Below are 24811 nucleotides of genomic sequence, written 5' to 3'. Positions count from 1 at the left end.
GTAATGGTGGTCAGTATATTGACCCCCTTGGTGCAAAATGGCACCATGTGACATTGAAATTAGAAGACACATGGTACCTTTTTGCACCAATAGGGGGATATTTAGTCACACATTTCCTTAGTTTTAACCTATTTAATTGATCTTAGTTGCGCTTATTGAGTCTGTTATTGAGTCTGTTATTGAGTCTGTTTCCTGGGTAGAACCAGTACTCGGTGTCTTTGGAAGAGATCTAAAGAAAGCTATCACAGTGGGGATCGAACCCATGACCTCGCGGACGCTATGACTTTGTTAGCTTAGACAATCTAATTGCTTAATCGTAATGACTACAAAGTTCATTATATAGCAAATCAGAAAGCAAACAGTCAAATAAAGTTTTTTAAATCCACAATGTCATTGCATTTGGTACAATGGCACCCCATATTTATCCTTACCTTGATTCTAATCATCTTGTTAGGCTAAATTATACAAAGTACACACTTTGCTATTGATATTGTAATAAATGAACGTGTAACACTAAAACCATGTCCTAAAACATTCTGATCACGTTTTTATTTTCAGCTTAAAAATTAACAATAAAGTTTATGAATGTCAAATCATGCTAAGAAACTTTATTTTTTTAATAAATTTCTACAATATTGATATCTTCTTTTGTTTGTTTGTAAAATTAAAAGTAAATTTGTATACACAATTGTCTTAAAGAGTTAAAATCCTACTCACAGGTTAAACCATCATATAAGCACTAACAAATCTGCTCTGCGCAGGTATATATTTTAATTTAGAGGGACTTCCAGTATACTAAATCATTTATAGTTATATCTTCTGCATCACTCAACACCTTGGGTTAAAACTATGATTGGTATACTCATTGTTACTCATTGTTTTAGGCTTTATTTCTTGTATTCAAATAATTGTTGAACCAATCTTCATCTAAGCACATCGATGAGCACCAAGATTTTAATTCCCATGTTTTAACAAGATTATCATTGGTAATTTGAGCTCATTATAATTGCACATTTAGAGTCAATGGATGGGTTTGATTTGCAAATTGATCAGGAGATATTTGAATGTTAATTACAACTCCACTGTACGCATGGTGTACCATGCTTGATTGTGGAGGTATTGTAGCACGTTACCCAGATGGCTGACCCTTTATTGCTATCAGATACACTTTTTGACCCATTTGTAGTATCTAGAAAAATAAATTAAATTTAAAAAGCTTTCATAATAAATTCAAGTTTTAAAGGCTTCATTTCCACCACGATGATACTGTTGAGAAGACAACAGCATCAAAGTTCGCTAAAAAAAGTGTCTCCCGCTCTTTTCTGGTTTTATATTGAATGCATATAGACATTTTTAAACATTCCCATCAGAAATTGACAAATAAATATACACAATATTTGTCTAAAATAGTGTTTTAGCAATTAAGGTCAATTCTTACAGCCTGGTTAAGTGTATTTTACAAAGTTCATTTGTTTTTGACAAATGTAATTAAATACGTCATACGATATGTGATAATCAAGTCTCCATATTTGAACGTTCACCATACCAGACAATGCTACATTGTATACTGCTCTTCTGGGCTTCTCTGACTTCCAATCTTATCTTTTTAACTAAACAAGTTTTCAAATTAAAAAATGTTCCAGGTGACAGCATTGAATAGGACATATATTGCGTTTGCATAACTCAATGGCTTAAGATACTTTTTGCTAAATTAACAAGACTGCCTGAAAGGCCCAAGTGTTTTTAGTGTTTACACGCTTGCACTTTTGCCATCTAAGGAAAACTGCCTAGTCAAATGATGGTCATGTTTTATATTTTAATTTAAACAAGGGACAAAATTGTCACAAAACCAGGTTTTCATTGTGAAAAAAAAATCTGATAAAGGGAGAAAACTCAAACTGAACTTTTGAAATGAACAAACAAAATTAACCCCCTTTGTAAGTTTTTTTTTTTTAAATCTATTTTTAGTCGTGGCGACCTTGACATTGGAGATATTGACGTGATTCTTTCGTGCGACACACCGTCCCATGATGGTGAACAAATGTGCCAAATGATTTTAAAATCTCACAATGAATGACATAGTTATGGCCAGGACAAGCTCATTTATGGCCATTTTTGACCTTTGAACTCAAAGTGTGACCTTGACCTTGGAGATATCGACGTAATTATTTCGTGCGACACACCGTCCAATGATGGTGAACAAATGTGCCAAATGATTTTAAAATCTGACAATGAACGACATAGTTATGGCCCGGACAAGCTTGTTCCGCCCGCCCGCCAGCCAGCCAGCAAGCCAGCAAGCCAGCCAGCCCGCCCGCATTCGCCAATCTAATCACCAGTTTTTTCCTTCGGACACCTGGTTAAAAATGACAGGGCAATTTTAGGCCCCATTGACATGATTTGAACAAACTTTTTTAATGTCCATCATATAATGATGCATAACAAATTCCAAACATCTATGTAAGAGAAGGGATGTATGAGAGAAACAAGTTAGATCCAGGTTGAGGACAATTTTTTACCATAGTGGCATGATTTAAACAAACTTGGTAGAGAACAATTGCATGATGTTACAATTCAATAATTACACCTATAGGCATTGTCCTGTTAGAAATTATTTTTATAGTTATTTTTTAATGTAAGTCTATATAAATCATGTGACCCCTATCAACATTTTCATACCCAGGGCTTGACTTAAACAAACTTAGTAGAGGACCACTACCACACTATATAACACACCAAATATTACAACTAAACCTTCATTTCAGAGATTTTTTAAGTTTCCATTTTTAAAATCTTTTTTCTGCTCTGGTGAATTACATACTAGTATGTAACAGACTTTGAACAACTTTGAACGAGGGTCACCAAATGATTGCTATTGGGAAGTGTCATTCAAATCTGTAAATGAGTTGAGGAAGAGAAATCATTAAAATAAAAAGTTAACAGATGCACTAATTGAATACAGACAACATGGTACCTAAAAACTGCCAAAGACCACTCACTATGTGCTCAGGTGAGCAAAAAACTATTGCTGATAAAAAAATCTTAGGGATTCAGATTTTCCCCTAAAACAACAGCCATTTTTTAAATTTAGATTAAGGAGTTCGACACTAGGTAGGGTGAAGATACCCATAGTACAGAATAGTTAGTCAAAATTACCTTTGCTTTTTCTATCTGTTTCTCCACATCGGCAGCTACCAGTCGTATCTGCTCCTGGTCAGTAAGTTTCGTCTCCTTGTCTTCCAGCCACATGTTCACTCTCTCCAGTCCAAACGCGAACACTTCTCGAGCATTCAGAGCCTCTGCTAGAACGTTCTTGCGTTCAATAGCTACCCCATACACTCTTGTGTGCTCAATACTAAGTTTCTTGACGGAGTTTTCCATTTCTTCGCGATCTTTTGGTGTAAGGTCTTGTAGAACAGCTTCGACCTTTTTGTTGACAGTGTCAAGTGTAAATTGACGATTCTCCAGTTCTGAGCACAAGGCCTAACAGACAGAAAAAACAACAACTCCATATGTGTCTTGTTCTGAGAAAACTGGGCTTAATGCATGTGCTTAAAGTGTCTTCCCAGATTAGCCTGTGCAGTCAGCACAGGCTAATCAGGGACAACACTTTCCGCTTTAATGGTATTTTTTATTTAAAGGAAGTCCCTTTTTACTGAAAAGCAAGTTTAAGCGGAAAGTGTCGTCCCTGATTAGCCTGTGCGGACTGCACAGGCTAATCTGGGACGACACTTTACGCACATGCATTAAGCCCAGTTTTCTCAGATGTACTGCACCTTCTCTTCACAATCAATTAGATAAAAAAATATTTATTAGAAACCACTTCATTAATCTCACATTATGGTGAGTGAGTTTCCGTCAAATTACACACGCAACATGCCAACCTCAGTAAAAACAAAGATCTGTCTCCCGCAATCTTCTACTCAAATTTTTGTCCTTTTCATGATTTTTTATTTTCCTTGTAAATATGTGTGTGAGGGTCAAGGGCATCACACTCCACACCGTACATAGTTTACAAGCACCATAGGCATATTTTAACACATTTGATACATTTCACCATCAACTTTAAACTCAACATTATGTGCTGCTTGTTTTCCTTACTCACATTGATACACTGCATGTTCTTCTTACTGACATTGATGTACTGCATGTTCTCCTTACTCACATTGATGTACTGCATGTTCTCCTTACTCACATTGATGTACTGCATGTTCTCCTTACTCATATTGATGAACTGCATGTTCTCCTTAACTCACATTGATGTACTGAATGTTCTCCTTACTCACATTGATGTACTGAATGTTCTCCTTACTCACATTGATGTACTGCATGTTCTCCTTACTCACATTGATGTACTGCATGTTCTCCTTACTCACATTGATGTACTGCATGTTTTCCTTACTCACATTGATGTACTGCATGTTCTCCTTACTCACATTGGTATACTGCATGTTCTCCTTACTCACACTGATGTACTGGATGTTCTCCTTACTCACATTGATGAACTTCATGTTCTCCTTAACTCACATTAATGTACTGCATGTTCTCCTTACTCACATTGATGAACTTCATGTTCTCCTTAACTCACATTGATGTACTGCATGTTCTCGTTACTCACATTGATGTTCTGCATGTTACTCACATTGATGAACTGCATGTTCTGTTTACTCTCATTGATGTTCTGCATGCTACTCACCTTGATGAATTGCATGTTCTCCTTACTCAAATTGATGTTCTCCTTACTCACATTGATGAACTGCATGTTCTCCTTAATCACATTGATGTTCTCCTTACTCACATTGATGAACTGCATGTTCTCCTTACTCACATTGATGTTCTGCATGTTACTCACATTGATGAACTGCATGTTCTCCTTACTCACATTGATGTTCTGCATATTACTCACATTTATGTACTACATGTTCTCCTTACTCACATTGATGTACTGCATGTTCTCCTTACTCACATTGATGAACTGCATGTTACTCATATTGATGAACTGCATGTTACTCACATTGAAGAACTGCATGTTCTTCTTACTCACATTCATGTTCTGCATATTACTCACATTGACGAACTGCATGTTCTCCTTACTCACATTCATGTTCTGCATATTACTCACATTGATGTACTGCATGTTCTCCTTACTCACATTGATGTACTACATGTTCTCCTTACTCACATTGATGTACTTCATATTACTCATATTGATGAACTGCATGTTCTCCTTACTACACATTGATGAACTGCATGTTCTCCTTACTCACATTGATGTTCTGCATATTACTCACATTGATGTACTACATGTTCTCCTTACTCACATTGATGTACTACATGTTCTCCTTACTCACATTGATGTACTGCATGTTCTCCTTACTCACATCGATGTGCTGCATATTACTCACAATGATGTACTGCATGTTCTCCTTACTCACATTGATGTACTACATGTTCTCCTTACTCACATCGATGTGCTGCACATTACTCACATTGATGTACTGCATGTTCTCCTTGGCTTCGTCCACATGGTAACCCCTGGCAACTGTGAGGAGCACCTGCTCCTCCTTCTTGTGTAGCCAAGTGAGATACTGGTCCACCTTGCCTTGTATCTCCTCCAGGTCCAGTTCCAGCACCTCGAAACCCTTCGAGAGCCGCGCGCTCCGGGCCCGCACATCTGCCAGCTTCTTCTCTTGCTTCCTGCATAGAAACATGGTTGTGATATGCATGTTTTTAATAAACATACAATTGAATCAATAAGTATATAGATTTTTTCTTTCTTATTTTTGTGTGGGATGTTTTTTGATCACACAAAAATGTGGCTGGAAGTAAATTGCTGCATATTAATTTGTGTGTTCAACCTTTACCACTCAGATACGCATTTTGAAGCACCAGGTATCCGATAAAAAATAAGATTTCATTTCAAGACCATTCTTCATAGATTCAATTTTTAAATGCTTTATTTCCAACCCTAAGATACTTATGAGCAGCAAACAGCATAAAACCTGAACAGACTGCGAGTTACTTGGAGGTTGTTCTGGTTTTATGCCGGTTGCATGTACCGGTAGCCATTTTTACTTTGTTTCTGACTGGGAAAGGGATAAACATGTGATTGTGTCAATAAATTTATGGTTGTTGCATTTCTTTTGTTTATTTGACACTTTCGGATTATAAACACATGGCTTCAAGTAATGCTATGCATATTTCTTTGTGTGTTCCACTTGTTTTAACAAAGGGATTTATTAACCCTTTGCATGCTGGGAAATTTGTCGTCTGCTAAAATGTCGTCTGCTGAATTTGTAAAATAAGCATTTTCTTCATTTTTTTTCAAAGAATACTATCAGAATAGCAAACAGTTTGGATCCAGATGAGACGCGTCTCATCTGGATCCAAACTGTTTGCAAAGGCCTTTAAAATTCAGCTCCAGCGCTTTAAGGGTTAAACCATTTTGCATATTCAACACGCGTTAACATTAGAAGCTGTTCCAAAGTGGCCCAGTAAAAGTTATTTAAGTAAATGTGAAAAGCTCTTAATCTCTTAATTTTTAAGTTTGAAGCGATCAAATACAGAACACAATGTAAAAATACTCAAGTTTAATTATAAGATTAATATTTTCTTTATTTTTATAAAGTTGAAAGATGTTAATTGAAACTGAAATACTGTTCCCACAACCGCTTATATTCAAACTCGATTTGTGCAAATGTGAAATTGCTTCAGTAACCAATTCCATTGCTACCAGCAATTATGTGAATAATTTTGCCTCTTGTGCTGCAATAATTCGCTGGAGGATACAAAATTATAGACCCAATGACCAAAGTTATGACAAAACAGAAACGTTCATGATGACAATTACAGATAACTTACAAACACAGAACACACCCTTTCACCTTTCAACCTTGTGCAGGTTTAACCATTATGAAACACCCGTCTTATTGTTTAATATTGTTTAACAGCTTCAAAAGCTATCGGTGCATTCTGACCTATTTACAAACATTTTTTACATTAAGACATGCTTCAAACACAATTAGTGCACAATAACCTTCAGATGAGCAAGACGTGGTTACATACCTCAAATACTTTTTTCTAGCCCTCTTTGAAAATGATCTGAGATTTCTATGTAAGAAATCATTATGGCTAAGTGCAAATATATTTGAAATGACAAATAATGCATGGCACACTTCTATAGACATTATTTCTTCTCCACTAATATTTGATGAAATTCTCTCCTAATAGATCCAAAAGCACAAAATTAGAAATGCAAGATATATTATATCTATTTATAGATAAACAAATGGTCTGTTTAATCTGTCAACATTGCAAATCTTATTGTAAATATATAACAGACGTACTACTCTATGTAATAATAATTATAAGCTTCTTTATTGCAACAACAATTAACAAGAGCACCACATAGCGAGTGCCAACGCTCGACTGTGGGTGCAGCTTTAAATAAATGAAAGCTTGTCAGAAATGACCTTGACCTTTGACCTAGTGACTCAAAAATGGGTGTGGCGTGTAGAACAAATCCAGGTGCATCTACATATGAAGTTTCAAAGTTGTATGTGGAAGCACTTTTATTTTAGAGCCTGTTAAGGTTTTAGCACGACGCGGACGGCGGACGGAAGACGCTGGACGACAAGCTGGCTATGACAATACCTCAGGTTTTCTCCGAAAACAGCCGAGCTAAAAATTACCAGGAAGTGCTTTAAAACTATTACTATATTGAACATAAGTAATTTCAATACAGTGTAAAAATATGTCTATCAGAAAATATCAGATACACATGAACAATAAACTTAACCTACCATTATCAACAATGACAACTGGATTAAGTTTGGTATTGGAAAAATATTTTTATTTATAGCAGTATAGCGTATCATTGAACATGTAATGTTAAAACCGCACCCTATTGCACTTAAAACAAAATAATTTCAGTGCTATCATATTTGCATTTTGTAAAATACAACAGTTAGAGCTTTGTCACAGAGGTGACGTATACCCCTACATGATGCATTGACACAGAATATTTTGCATGCTGTCTTCACAAAACAAGAGAAGCTAATTTATGGCGATTTTAAGAAATATTATGCCATTATCATTTATGGCCATTTTGACCTTTGAACTCCTGATTTCTTTTGCATGAAACGCCATCCGATGACTGTGAACAAAATTAATGTACAGAGTTATTTTAAAATCTCACAATGAATGACATCATTTATGGCCATTTTTTACCTTTGAACTCACAGTGTGACCTTGATGTTGCAGATATCGACGTTATTCTTTCGCATGACACATCGTCCAATGATGGTGAACAAATATGCCAAATGATTTTAAAATCTCACAATGAACAACATAGTTATGGCCCGGACAAGCTCGTTTATGGCAATTTTTGACCTTTGAACTCAAAATGTGACCTTGACCTTGGAGTTATCCATAAATGTGACCTTGACCTTGGGGATGTCGACGTAATTCTTTCGCATGACACACTGTCCAATGATGGTGAACAAATGTGCCAAATGATTTTAAAATCTCACAATGAACAACATAGTTATAGCCCGTACAAGTTCGTTTATGGCCATTTTTGACCTTTGAACTCAAAATCTGACCTTGACCTTGGAGTTATCGACGTAATTCTTTCGCGCGACACAACGTCCAATGATGGTGAACTAATTTGCCAAATGATTTTATAATCCCACAATTAACGACATAGTTATGGCCCAGACAAGCTCATTTATGGCCATTTTTGACATTTGAACTCAAAGTGTGACCTTGACCTTGGAGTTATCGACGTAATTCTTTCGCACGACACACCGTCCAATGATGGTGAACAAATGTGCCAAATGATTTAAAAATCTCACGATAACGACATAGTTATGGCCCGGACAAGCTCATTTTTGGCCATTTTTTACCTTTGAACTCAAAGTGTGAACTTGACCTTGGAGATATCGACGTAATTCTTTCTCGCAACACACCGTCCAATGATGGTGAACAAATGTGCCAAATGATTTCAAAATCTCACAATGAACGACATAGTTATGGCCCGGACAAGCTTGTTTATGGTCATTTTTTACCTTTGAACTTCAAGTGTGACCTTGACCTTGGAGATATTGACGTACTTCTTTAGTATGACACACCGTCCCATGATAGTGAACAAATGTACCAAGTTATTTTAAAATCTAACGATAAATGACATAGTTATGGTCCGGACATACTTTCGGTTTAAAACACACTAAGTGACCCCGTGACCTAGTTTTTAAGACGGCATGACCCATATTCAAACTTGACCTAGACATCATCTAGTTACAACTTGTGACCAAGTTTGATGAAGATCAGATGAAATTTTGGGACAGACTGACAGGCAGACAAAGTGACTCCTTTATAGCCCCTATTGCCAATGGTAATGGGAGTATAAAAATGTTTTAATGTTATGACTTCATTATGAATTACAGTTTAAACTTACTTGAGCTGGTCCTCTACTAGCTCCCGATCAAGTGGGTTGACCCGCTGTGCCACCTCGCTAGCCTGCGCGCGCACCGCCTCCATCTTGGGCTCGTATGCCTCGATCTCATTTGTGAGGCTCTGTTAGCAGAGAAATGGCAAACATGTACGCAACAAAACAAACATTCATGTTAACCTCGTTCAGGGCTAACTGGGCTAAATGCATGTGCTGTAAGTGCTCTACGCACAGGCTAATCAGGGACGACGCTTTCTGCCTTAACTGGATTTTCTATAAGAGATTTTCTGATTTAAAAAAAAATCCATATAAATCGAAAAGTGCCAGTGCGGACTGCAACATGACAAATATTCATGTGTGTAGTAGATTTTCAGCAAATGCACTGAAATTTCTTCCTTATGTCTGTTGCCTTTGGAAGACTCGTTATCCCTTAACCAATTTTATATGCACTTAGATGTATTTGTAGTCTCTTTGAAAATGAATCTAATTGAATTTAAAAACCTTTCTTAAAGGGACCTTTACACCTTTTGGTAAAATGACAAAAATTGAAAAAAATTGTTTCAGATTTGCAATTTTTTTTTGTAATCATAGTAATGGAGAGGACACATTAATAATGAATATTTACCATGCTCTAAAATATACATTATATGCATCTTTTGAAGATCTAGAAACCTGAAAATTATAAAGCGTTACAAATGCAAAACGATTGAATAATTTGGAGAGTTCAGTTATTATCGTAATATTTTGTGACACTTCAAGGATTTCTTATATTAAGTATAAATATAAATACACCTCTAACTGTAAGAGCATTGATGGCCAAGTGGTTTATGTGCTAGACTTTAACTCCAAGGGTAAGTAGTTCAAGCCCAGTTGAGCATTACTTTTTTTCTTTCTTTAATTTTATTGTTTATTATTTTATTACTGGAGCTATTTACTGCCAATGTTTACATTTAACAAATTAAAGCATTTAATGACTAACTTCAAAACATGCCAAAATCTGTGAAAAAGTCCCTTTAATTGATTGGAGTTTTTAAGACTTTATTTCCAACCCTAAGGTACTGATGAGCAGCAAACAGCATAAAACCTAAACGGGCTGTTTTTGTTTTAGATAGATAGATAGATTTATAGATAGATTTATTTCAGTATAATGATACAACATGATAAAACAACATGGTAAAATATATCTACATACATGATACAATAGAAAAACAATAAACATGCATTAGAAATGAAACCATGCCAATAACATTATACCAAGGATTACACAAAAACGAGAACTTAATCTCTTATTTCCATTGTGGTCCTTGGATATTGATGGTTTTATGCTGTTTGCAAATTTTTACTTTACTTACGATTTGGAATGGTTTAATAAGGTTAAAGGGGATAGTGTCAGAAACCGGAGAGGCTTCATTGCAGATACGGCTTTGGGTCCAGTTCTGGCAACATTGAGACATGTGAAGTATTGAGCCAATTGTTCAATTGGTTGACAAGTTATTGATCGGAAACGAGTTTCACACTTTTTGTGACAGTTACCTTGACATTTGACTTAGTGACCTAAATTTGAAAAGAGATATTCTACTGTCCAAAGCCAATGCACATGGGAGGTATCAAGCAAATTTGTTGACGATTTATTGATCAGAAACAATTTTCACACTTATTGTGACAGCGACCTTGACATTTGACTAAGTGACCTAAATTTCAATAGAGGTATTCTACTGTCCAAAGCCAATGCACATGGGAGGTATCAAGCCCATTCGTTGACAATTTATTGATCAGAAACAATTTTCACACTTATTGTGACAGCAACCTTGACATTTGACCTTGTGGCCCCAATTATAATAGGGGTCATCTACTTCCAAGGCCAATGCACTTGTGAAGTATCAAGCCAATCAGTCAATTCATTGACGAGTTGTTGATCGGAAACAATTTTCACACTGATTGTGACAGTGGCCTTGATATCTGACCTAGTGACCCCAATTTCAATAGGGGTCATCGAATGTCCAAAGTCAATGCACATGGGAAGTATCAAGCCAATCAGTCAATTTGTTTAAGAGCTATTGATCAGAAACAATTTTCACACTTATTGTGACAATGACCTTGACCTTTGGCCTAGTGACCTCTCTATGGAGGTCATCTACTCTCTAAGGCTAATGAAATTAGAAGTATCAACCCAATTGGTCAATTGGTTGGTGAGTTATTGATCGAAAACAAACTGGTCTTCATACAGACAGACAGACAGACCGACTGACCGACATCCAGCAAAACAATGTACCCTATCTTCTTTGAAAGGGGGTAGGGGAGCATAAATATTCGTTTCAAAATTTTCCTTTTTTTTATGCATTTCATTTTTTTATTACTTATTATCAACAACAAATTTAACCATTGATCAAGCAATCAAAAGAATGTCGGAAAAACAGTTTGATTTTGATTCCCTAAACTATACATGCAGCTTTAAGTGAAAAATCTAATAAACAATTTAGTAACATCTCCTACTTGAGCACTTGTTTTTTTCCTATATTCAAAATAAACATTCATGATGTATGTGACATGCACAGACCAATGATCAAGGATACAACTTAACAACATTGTGGACAGCTTCCTCTTCCTCTGACAGACATCTCTAGGGAAATATCAAAATGCTACACTGACTATAGAAAGGATGCACTGATGAAACACCAATCTAATTAATGCAACAGAGCAATCAAGCTCAATTCCAAACATATCTTTATACAATATCTAGTGCAATCATTCTAATGCAATCTGGTACACAATTGACCTAATGCAGTATCTGGTACACAATTGACCTCATGCAGTATCTGGTACATAATTGACCTAGTGCAGTGTCTGGTACACAATTTACCTAATGTAGTATCTGGTACACAATTGACCTAGTGCAGTATCTGGTACACAATTGACCTAATGCAGTATCTGGTTCACAATTGACTTAATGCAGTATCTGGTACACAATTGACTTAATGCAGTATCTGGTACACAATTGACCTAGTGCAGTATCTGGTACACAATTTACCTAATGCAGTATCTGGTACACAATTGACCTAGTGCAGTATCTGGTAAACAATCTGCCTAATGCAGCATCTGGTAATCAATTGACCTTATGCAGTATCTGGTGTGATTGTCCTAATGCATTTTCTGTTGCATAATTGTCAAAATACAGTATCTGGTACAGAATTTCCCTCGTGCATTTTCTGGTACAAGGTGGACATGATGCAATATCTGGTACACACTTGTCCGAATGCATTATGTGGTACTCAAATTGTCTCAATGCATTATCTGGTACACAAATTGTTCCAATACATTAAATGGTACACATATTGTCCTAATGTATTATCTGGTACACAATTATATTGTATATAAGTGTCTCAATGCGTTATATGGTACACACTTGCCGCAATGCATTATCTGGTACACAATTGTTCAAATTCATTATCTGGTGCACAATGGTCTTTCTGCAGTATCTTGTACACTATTGCCCTTATGTATTATCTGGTACACATATTGTCCTTATGCAATATCTGGTATGTGATTGTCCTTATGCAGTATCTTGTGCGCAATATACCTAGTGGAAGATCAAATGCACAATTGTCTTTTAGCAGGATCTAGTGCACAATCATTCTAATACAAGATATGGTGTACAACCGTCCTAATGCAAGATATATTTTAAGATCTGATGTACAATTGTTTTTATGAAATATGTGGTGCAGATTTGTCCCTATGCAAGGAATGATGTACAATACGCACATCCAACATCTTAAGTACCATCACCCTCATCCTGGATCAGATGAACACTCTCCTAATGAAAGATATTATTACAATAGTCATATAATGCAAAACCTGATGTACAAGTGTCCAAATACATGATGTGATGTACTATTGTCACTATGAAGTACATGATGTATAATTGCCCTAAAGCATGATATAATGCTTAATTGTCCTATTGCAATAAATTATGTAAAAGTGTTCTTATTCAAATGATGTACAATTGTCCTTATGCAAAACATGATGTACAATTGTTCCAATGCATAATACGATGTACATTTGTTCTTATGCAAGATATAATGTATGAATGTCTTAATGCAAGATATAATGTACAATTGGCCTTATGCAAGATAATTATGATGCACACTTGTATAATAATTAAAACATGACTACAGTGCCATCTCCACCATTAGAGTGATATGTGTCTTAAACCAAAATAATGTTATGTGGATAAGTATCAAATAACTATAAATCTTCTTAAACCAGCCATTTGTGAATAATATTGAAACAAGATTACAGAATTTATAGAGTTAACATTAATCTTGGGAGACATATTTTACTATTGTGAAATTGAGAATGACTTTAACTTGATCTGTGATTACTACAATCATTCCCAACAAAAATGTTAATCGTTTGAAGGTTATCAATATTGATTTTAAATGATTTCAAACTGTTCATTCAAAGGGCATAGAATTTTAACATAACAGTGTCTTAAGATAACAAACAATTTATCCACTACTAACTCGAAGGTCACAAGTGTTTACAAGTGAATTTTCAATTACTCCACAAATATTAATTCCAAATAATTGACAAATATCTGCACAATTGCATTCACACATAAGGCCGAAATTAAAATAATGTTAGTATTCCTCCCCCGACCAATACCACTACCAATTAAAGGTTCGGTCGGTAGATGGGAAAATTATTTATCTGTCTTTCTTATAGCTTTCTTCTTTATTCTAAATCATGATATAATTGTTTTTGCAATCAATGAAAACTCTACGTTTATAAACACTGACCCATGATTTAGTGTGTCTTTTTCATAAAAAGTATACAGCCAAATACATCTAATTATAGACAAACTCTGGAATGGGCAAAATTTTGGAAAACCCTCCTCTTCTATAGATATAAACAAAGCTGATCCATTTAAATTTCTTAAACAATCACGTATAGTTAAAATCATTAGTATTTGAATAAATCTATAATTGGTGGATAAAATGTGTTAGCTCTGTTTATACCAAAAAATTAGATGATAGTATTTTTCCTAAATTGTGGAGATCCGAAATACTCCTATTAACGTTTACTTTCATAATATTATTTGAATAATCAGTTTATCAATTATATAATAATTCAACAGGCAAGTTTTTAAAGGCTTACTTAACTAAATCCTGTAATCAATATTATGTTTTTCCCAATTATTATCAGTGTTTACAAAATACAAATACAAGGTACATAATAAGCATAATGCTTTGCTGATAATGGTTCTTCCGAGTGGTTCCCTTTATTTGTTTCTATTTCTCATTAAAAACAATATGTTTTACAAATTCATTGACAATTAATCATTTAAAATGAAACCTGACCCAAAAGAGAAGGCATTTACTTCATTTTAACTTCTAAAATGACTTCAGTGCCTTTGTTTTACTTTGTTAATACTTCTGTTTTTAAATTAATCATGCGTACTTAAAAGAATACATGAGTAACATGTAATTGAAATAATGTATTATTCTTTCTCAAATAGAAATATTTAAATATTTCAAGACCTGATCATGTAGTTCACCTTAATGACTTACATACCTTTGTCTAGCAATTGATTTGTTAAAAACAAAAACTGTACATTGTTAACCGTGCATATATGATTAAAGTCTTAATGTACAATTTGTAGTACGCTATTGTAACAACTGAACCAGCCACATAAATACACACAAACAAATACAGCTTTTTAACTGGTAATGTTCTATTTCTTACACATCGAAAGCTCAGAAATCTTGGTTTGAGCAAGTTTTGTATAAGTGGAAATATTAATACATTTTTTTTTAATGCTGATTTCATACAATTTTTTATATACAAAACACAAATGGTGGCACACCCTTTTAAGTAAATATATCTGTAATTTCTTCAGCAATTAAGTATGTTTCAAAAGGTCACACTTTAAACTGAATGCAAACTTAATATTAATGTCAGTAAAAATACGAGGCAAAATATACATACAATTTTTTTCTAGGGATGAATATCTTTAAATAAAACATTTAACCCTTTACCCCTTAGGTAGGTTTTTTGACAAATGTGCAGTCCCTTCAAACGTTTAATTTAATTTAATTAAATACCTTTCTTTAATACTAGATTAAAATATTAAAGGCTTCTAAGTGGGAAAGGGTTCAATCAGAAAACTTGCAACTAAAGAACCTTGTATTTTATTATAATATATGATCCATAAGAGTTCATTCATAAGAGCGTCATTTTTTCCCTTTAAATCAATGAAACCATTTGCTTGGCATTTAAAGGCTATACAAACAATATTAATAATTGACAATTATGTCCAGATTTACAGAATTATTTGTTTTAGCACTAGTTACATATGAATTTTTATCTTTTTTTTACCCAGGTATTGTTGAACAATACAAAATGTCTGACATTCAATTATTTGAGTTATTTTATTATTATTTTTTTATATTATGATTTTTTATTTTTTCATTATATTATCTTGTAAATCATAATTTTGAGTGATTGTACTTGAAATTTTCACATTTTTTTTGCAATTTTAAATTAAACAAAATGTACATTTGTGTGTTACAGAAAAGGATGCTATCATTGCATTAATGTGTCGCAGAACATTTAGGTCCATGTACTTCCAAAATCAAGGTCATTATTTTGTGTCCAACCAAGATTATTATAGAAATTAAACATGGACAATCAAATTCACCGCATCTCATATTGTATACTGGTGTTTAGAGCATTTTTTGTCATTATATATGTGATAATATGTGTACTTATACTACAAATGCAAATATTGTTCATGTACTTTTTATAATGCATTGCTATTCGAGGAGAGGTACATTGTGTCAAAATCACTCAGTCAGATAAACCTATAAACATAATTCATAAAAATAATTCAAATAAGGATGGATCAAGCTTGACCTCTGCAGGTCATAAATATTTAGACAAAACATTCTCAAATTAGGTATCTTCTGTTGACATTTGCCATAAAAATTAGCCTGACATGGAAATAAAAGCCACCATCAGACATAAAGCTTTATGGGTCAAATTGTAGAAGCTTTTCAAATGTTAGCCAAAACATCAGCACACTGTTTGGCATGATTTCCACCAGGGCTTATATACCTTATACAATAATTTTATTGTAGATCACAACTATTGACAGCGGTCCAATTGTTTAGTCCACATTCAGATTGGTTTACATGCCTGATTAAATGCACAACAAACTAAATACACAAATTTATGAAAATATTTTTGAGATAATAAATAAATCACAGATTTAAAAATGTTCATTCTTCCTCACACTCCTTAGATTACAAATAAATTGAAAGCAAAACAAAATTGTAATCACATTTTGTTGTATGAATGTTTTGAACAAATATTGTCGATCTGAATAAATCCAGTATTCTGTGAAGAAAAGAATATAATAAACATGACAGTAAACCAATAGATTTGTAAGACATTTTTAAGAATGTCTAACATAATTTCATTATAATACTATTTGATAACAACATTTAATAGGAATATCATTAAATTTGCTAAAAAAAAAATGTTGTGTCTTAATTGTCCTCACAATCTTGTATAATTTTAAACATTTTATATTATAAAATTGTGATTGTCATTTTTGTGCCCAGTTGTATATAGTTATCATCAAATGAAAACTTTTCTGGGTTTTAAATTGTACAGTGGTTTCAGTTTTAAAATATTCTTAAATGAATAAGAATAATATTTGGTTAAAGAAACATAAGTTTATTTTCAATCAAGAAATTCATTATTTGTACAGATAAATTTAACTATTTTATTTATAATGTATCTTCCTTGAGCATATATCTTCAAATTTTGGATTGCAACCAAATATTTATACCTGCTGTTTGTTGTTATTTTCTTGTGGCTGTTTTAAATCCGAAATTGGTTTCCCACGATGCTTTTTATCCTTAGCCTTATCCTTTTTCTTTGAACGGCAATTTAGAACTGATGACCCTCCACCCATATTTTTTTTCAGTAGCCGACGACTATAAAAAAATCGAAAGATTACACGAAAATCCAGGCCTCCCCACGCACATATTCAAGGGCTGTAACTAAGTACTTTATGGAACTTTATTTATCTATTTTTCAAACATTATTGTTCTTTCCCACTGTTCTCTTCAAAACAAACCCCATTTATTTCTACTTTCATAAATTCAGCACCAAAACTATCCATAGTTATATACATTTCAACATTTTGATATACATTTTTCTTTCATTCCATTTTTTCTGATATTCCTTTTCACTTTTCTCTGCCTGCAAGATGACACAGATACGAAATCAAGAAACAATTGCTGGTCTACCACACTTCACTGGACCCATAGTTTGGCTCACGGTGTCCCGTTACAGTATTGGCGATTTCTTCCATAATATTACCCATATTGGTTATAGACCTATTTACAAAGTTAATCGTAGTGGTGCAGTGCCATTTAACACCAATTCATGACTGCATTGTGGTCTACCAGTACTAATTCTAGACTTAAAACAAATTAAATAGTCACTTAATGCAAAGGTTGTATTGATTTTTAGTGCAGTTCAATAGCATTTAAAATAAGTAATCAAAAGTTAGCAATATCCAGTGACTCTGTACCTTTAATAAATACAATCACCAATTAATTTTAGAAAATAAAATGTGATTGTTGATTCTGTACATTAAGAAATTTTGTTTTACAGTTGAATTTTACTAACTTTTACTGGCTGATGTCACGGGTATTTTAATATATTTTACATTTACTAGCTAGCTTAAAATACATATGTTTGTACTAAGTCTTTCATCTAGATATTTTGGCTATAGATAACAATTTTTTTTCATTATTTTCCTCACATAATACAAGTTTTCATAATGCAACATCTAGTTACCCATTCATATAGTGGATTTTAAAAATAATAATGCAATTTTAAGAGACTTTTAACATACACATGGATATCCACTTTGCACAACTCTGTCAACCACTGGCAGTTTGATTTACTCCATCTACTTATCACAACATTCTAATAGCTTGAGCCCAAAATAAACAAAATGTTCCATAATTCCTTATCGAAGACTAGAGCCTTTTCAAAACGTTCAGCAATAGTCACATTTTCTATTTAAAAATCAACTAAAATGTTCATGTCCCAGATCTATGGCTGACTCATGGATTAAATCGAAGTCTTAATTTAATTGAACCTCCTTGATAAATTAATTGTACATAGTAGCAGAACATTCTTCTATGTTAAACTATGCCTAGCAGTAAAAGCATTAGTCAGGTTTGTATTTACTGAATAAAGTAGTTCAAACAATTTAAGTTCTGTTGCACAAGCACATGATTCAGAGTACAAACTGTTATTAAATGAATACAGAGTTAAAATTAAAAATAGAATACATAAATTTGATGTGAGCCTAAAACCACTATCAAGACAACAATATAATTCTGAAATACATCAGTCTTGCGCTGAGTTTTAAACACCAACTTAATAAAGCCTGCAGAGGTCAGCAACAAAATCATTCAAATGCATAAGACACTGGTATAGGTAATTCTTTGCAATCTTATAAAGCATGCAATCTAATGCTTGATCAAATTGTATCAATATTTAGTCTATCTACATGAATATCTGATAACAAAAACAAATCAATATAAAACATTAAACTGTATTAATCACAGAATGCATTGCTAGTTTGTTTTCTGTTTCTCTTGTGTACATAATTTCAGTTAAAACATGTAGCGCTTGTCTGGATTAGTGGGAAATGTTTTGTACGAAAAAGAAGAAAAATGAGTTTAAATAGGTGATTTAGTTCAAGTTAAGTGTGAAACATCAAATGAATTGCCTTTACTTTGGCGATTTTAGGGGGGGGGGGGGGGGCGTCACCGAGTCTGCCCCCCCCCCTTGGATCCCCCTATACAATATATTTAGATATACACCTAACACTTTTTCAATTATCCTATAAAAACAACAAAACACAACTGCTATTAATATACACCTTTAGATACAGAACTCAATGAATCCTTAGGTACAAACAAATAATTATCATATTGCACTTGTCACACTTGAAATTATATGCATTTAGAACAAAATGAAGGTCACTTTAGTTAAAATTACAAAATATAACACCTTGAATTTAGGTCATTTGCTAGTACCTTATCTAAATTAGTAAAAAAAATCTTCATAGAGAAGTGAATATTACGCTTACATAAAATGTTACAAATTATATGAGCCCAGGGGACAAAAATTCCGTCCACTTATATTGACAAGTTTAATCTTGTGAGGATGAGTTAATTTCCAAAAAGCTGTAGTTCTACAGAACAAGTAAACAAAATCTGATGTTAAAACTGTTATTTTCTGACAAGTAAGCCACTTGTTCATGAAATTGAATTCCATTTCTTAAAGCTTATGAGCCCCACACTGTGAAAAGGGGTTTTCATGCATGAGCGTAGAGTGTCATCCCATATTAGCCTGTGCAGTCTGCATAGACTATAGGGACGACACTTCGCGCCTCAACTTGATAAGAAGACTATTTGAAAACGAAAATTATCATAAAAGGGGAAAGTGTTGTCCCTTATTAGCCCGTGCGGACTGCACAGGCTAATCTGGGACGACACTTTACGCACATGCATTAAGCCCTTTTTCACAGAGCACTGCCCATATCTATTCCGAAAGTAGAACTCTAACAATTTTTCAAGCACTTTATTTTTCTGTATGATCAGAAATTCTACCGTATTTTGTTGTGTATAGCGTACAGATTTTTACCTCCAAAATTCAAATAAAAAATGTTGTGCAAGTTATACATTGATAAAATGCTATCCTGGCTGCCAAATTGCGAAAAATTCATTTCATAATTGTAAATATTCATAATTGCCGCCATTTTTTTTTTCCAGAAAAATACACCCTTTAATCTGACAGACTGAAAGGACCATTTCGGAAACAAACATAAAGTCGGTAACAGCAGATATGAACGGGGTAGCAACAGTTTTTTACAAAAATTAAAATGTTTGTATAAAATATGCAAATATTTCTTTGTCTGTGTTTGTGCTCTTCTACATTGGCAGCTTACTTTGGGCTGGTAAAGGTAGGTGTCAACGAGGTATTTTTTGCAGGTAACGGTAGGTGTGAACAGGGACTTCTTAGTGTTTTCCAGTTTAGTTCAGGTTTTTGGCGCCTGATGTGATGTTCTACATGAAGTCTTATGTAGTCTTATTTTTCATGCTTACCGTGAGATGAAAGAATTGTATTAAATTGACATTTTAGAAAATGGGTTTTATGCCATATGAGACCAACTTATCTGCAGACTAGCATGCGCATTTGTGCAGTTTTGTCAGTAGCAACTCTGTCTCGTTATAAAGCTATGCAATATGTTGTGGTCTCAAATGTATAGGGTAACTCCTGATCAGACTGCACAAGTGTTCAGGCTTGGTTGGAGTTACTCTGGCCACATATGGCATAAGACCAATTTTTGCTTGACGCAGGTCATTTTGTATTATTATAATAAGTTCAGTTTACATCCAATAAGCTTTTGTCCTAATCAAGAATAGATTTTTCAGATGTGTTAACCCTTCACCACTCAGATGCAAAGTAAACAGCCTGCGTGTAACTGTCTGTTCAGGTTTTATGCTGTTTGCTGCTCATCAGTATCCAAGGGTTGGAAATGAAGCCTTTAAGTGTGAATTTTGTAAGAAAGGTATTTAATTAAATTAAACTTTCTAAGGGACTACAAATGCGTCAAATTTCTTATCTAAGAGGGAAAGGGTTAAACCAATGTGCACCAGCAAGCATTCATTTCCAATAATGCTCTTTATAAATTCTAATTTAAATTTCAGAAATCAATTTCTATTAGTAATTCTTTTGAACAAATATCTGTCTGATTTTTAAATCAATAAGAAATTTCAATAATTAATTTCAATATTGTGCAGGTTGTTATAAAATATAGCAGACAGGCAGTTTAAAGATCATAAAATTTGCTTTGGAATCATTTCACATAGGCGCCTATGATTGCTATAAGGAACATTGATTTTTTATGCGTTAACTTTATTTTTCGAAATATTGTACGAAATATTTTTTGATTATGAGTGTGTATGGGCTTTTAACATAATTCAATCATATATTGGCAGACTTTTAAAGTTTAATTTACGAAAATTATAACTTTGCCTTCAATGTCTTGTATAAGAGACGAACTGGATTTGATCATAGTGTTAAAGGATTGGCTCCTATGTAATTGCATTTACTTTTGTTCAATAAAAGTTTGAATCAATTAATCAACCTCTGTTCCTTCAATTGCTAGAACCTTGTATATTTACCGTAACTGTGGTAATTCAGCACACTTCTGTAATATGAACAGACATTAACTGGTCCTAATGGCCACCTATCTACAACTTTTAATTTAAAGGCAGCACTTTTAACTGTCTGGTTTTACATTCAACCATATAACAACAACCACACAATATAAAGGACTATACATTAATTGTTCGTATTTTAGACATAAATTGGTCAATCAAAATGGTGATCAATAAACAGAAGTGGTGGGAGATTGAATGAGCAACATGATAAAATGTCAGTCTCATTCATTGGCTTCAGTATACAGTGTTGAAGGCTCATTCACTGCTAGAAATGGAACATACCATAGTAAAATATCCATTGAGACATGTTTTTTTTTAACCCTTTACCACTAAGATGCCTATTATCATGCATTTGCAGTCCCTTAGAAAGTTATATTTTATTTGAGACCTTTCTTACTAGATTCAAGTTTTTAAGGCTTCATCTCCAAACCTTAAATACTGATGAGCAGCGCAAACAGCATAAAACCTGAACAGGCTACAAGCTACTCGCAGGCTGTTCTGGGTGTATGCTGTTTGCACATAGCCATTTTCACTTTGCTTCATAGAGGGAAAGGGTTAATTATAAGGTCAAATATGTACATTTTTTCCAAAGCACTTCAGGAATTCATTATTAGTGATATAAAAAGCTTTAACATCAAATGTGACCTTCTAAATCTGTGGATATTTTAGTTTATAATTTTTTTATTTTTTTTAATTATTAAAACAATTACATTTTTCTTTCATTATTTAGTTTAAACCTATTTATTTTAGCTCGATTGCATAGAAAGTAATTCCTACTTATTTGAAATGCTCTCGAGTCCGTTTCCTGGGCCTAGAACCAGTACTTGGTGTCTATATGGGAGATCGAAAGAATGCTCCCACAGCGGGGATCGAACCCGTGACCTCCCGGTCGCTAGGCGGACACCATATCCATTACACCACGGCGACCTTTAATTATTTGAACAACAAGGTTTTTTTTCCAAACAAACATCTTCATTTTATAACTTCACTTAACCATATCAAGTTGTTTTTGTTGTTTTGTCCACTGATTTCTCTGTTGTCATTTTACAAGTTGAAGCACAAAGTTGTAGGTTTACATATTAATAACACATTATACCGAGACTAGAACTTGAGAAGTAAGATTTTGACAGACACATAAATTCATACTAGAATCTTGAAGGTTTATTTTGCATTAGATTGAACAAGGGAGATAACTTCAAAATCAATTGAAATTCCATCATTAGCAGGTTAGCTATCTTGGCAGAGATATGTTGTCACAGAAATGTGACATGTAGAAATGTGACATGTAGTTTCTAATTTAACAATGAAACTCCTTAGACTAAGCCCATGACAAATCTTACCTTTATGCCTATGTATTCAGGGGTCATCATTTATTCAGTCTGTGATAAAGTTCGTTTTTACATGGGTCTTTAAAAACTATGTGATTGTGACGTTTCATCTGGTGTGAATAACAGTGCAAATCTTTACAAAATAAGACCTGTTTAATAATGATAAACACAATATTTATGTAGAGCAAGAGATTGTGATGAAGAAATACACATGCCTGCAACAAGGTTGAAGATTGAACTCCTTTTTTAAACATAGGAGCACATCTAGATAAATGCATTATTTTCATATTTTGAATAACCTCCCTTAGATGAAACAAAAAAATTATAGTCCCACAGTTTTAGAACAGACCTTAAAATGGATGGACCAGGAAAACAAGTTTCAAAAAGGAGAGAAGAGTTACCCTCTTCAACTAGGTGATGATGCTTTTGGAATGTCTATTGCATCTACAATGAACTAACTGTACTTAATTCAATGGACAAGCATCTGGGAACTAAACACCAGGACATGGTGAAAAATTTTGTTAATAACTTTGCAATTTGCATGTTGAATGATGAAGTTGCATTCTGGACACACTGTTTAATGCTTACATTTTACCTTTGACCTATAAGTGTGACCTTGACCTTTGAGGTAAGGAGACAGGTGTTACAGATGACATACTGTCTCCTCCTGTTCAACATTTAGGTAAGGTTATTAAAAATTGCACTATCAATTACAAAGCTACAGTCCATGCAAGCTCGGATAAATTGATGCAAACGCACATGCTCACACCATTGTAACAGCTACATAAAGCATTCAACAAGAAAGCTCAATAAAAATGAAAAAATACAAATGACCACTTGTGATTACAACATACAATTTCCTTTTAGTATTTAACAAGTTTTGTGTATGAAAAGGTTCAAATATAAAAGATAACTGACAATAAAGGTCCTGTATTGTGTCCCCTCATAAAATAAGCACCTTAATTTTTTTCACTGCTTTCAAATATTTATTAAAACTTTTTGAAAGAACTAGCCATTTCATACTAAAGATCTTAAATAAACTTCATTTCAACGTAAGAATAGGCTTGACAATCAAACTTATAGTCAAGTGTAACCCTCAAAGCAATAGCCTTTCCAAACACAGGAGTCAGATACTGGCAAATAGTAAACATAAAGCAGTAAAACACCCTTAATCGCCATTGACAAAATTCACTTTCTACCTTTTCAGGCTAAAGATCCGTTTAAGTGTACCTATTCAAATAGTTTTGGCAGTCAGCACTAGAATTATCAAATGGTGCCTAGAGGGTTTTATTTGCCAGTTTTATTTTGCTGTTGCAGCAGATTTACACAACCATTCAAATTTTAAATGGCAAAATGCCAACAACTGATACAACCAATTTAAATCGGTGGTTATTCAATAGGAAATGTTTTCAAACTGATTACGTATCACAGGAGTAAAGATATATGTTCACACAGGGTCAAGTCAAGGCGTTAAAATTACATGTTTAAGACCAATTAACCAACAGATTAAATATATTACATTCATAAAAGCTTTTGCATTTGCCTGTATTTGGAAAGTAATTTGTGTTTGGCTATAACTGCAGCAGACCCAAAGTGAATGTACATTCAGAAGTACGCATCCCAACTCAATTATATTTCGAGCGATTCAGATTGGTACTGTAATTTTTACCATTCACTAACAGACTTATAACATTACATTTAGCAACACTGTT

General features: G+C 33.8%; 1 protein-coding gene across 2 annotated transcripts in view; it reads right to left on the bottom strand.

The window, feature by feature from the left end:
- Positions 1–24811, bottom strand: part of LOC127873262 (muscle-specific protein 300 kDa-like) — a 229236-nt gene that overhangs the window by 109948 nt on the left and 94477 nt on the right. For both annotated transcript variants that reach the window (XM_052417036.1, XM_052417035.1), the window contains exons 56-58: positions 9458–9576; positions 5490–5697; positions 3157–3483 (exon numbers count right to left, since the gene is read on the bottom strand). In XM_052417036.1, coding sequence (XP_052272996.1) covers positions 3157–3483; positions 5490–5697; positions 9458–9576 — 654 coding nt within the window. The remainder of the gene's footprint in view (positions 1–3156; positions 3484–5489; positions 5698–9457; positions 9577–24811) is intronic.

The sequence above is a fragment of the Dreissena polymorpha genome, chromosome 3 (genome assembly GCF_020536995.1).
Source record: "Dreissena polymorpha isolate Duluth1 chromosome 3, UMN_Dpol_1.0, whole genome shotgun sequence".
NCBI classification, from domain to species: domain Eukaryota; kingdom Metazoa; phylum Mollusca; class Bivalvia; order Myida; family Dreissenidae; genus Dreissena; species Dreissena polymorpha.
This window is presented reverse-complemented; position numbering and strand designations above follow the sequence as displayed.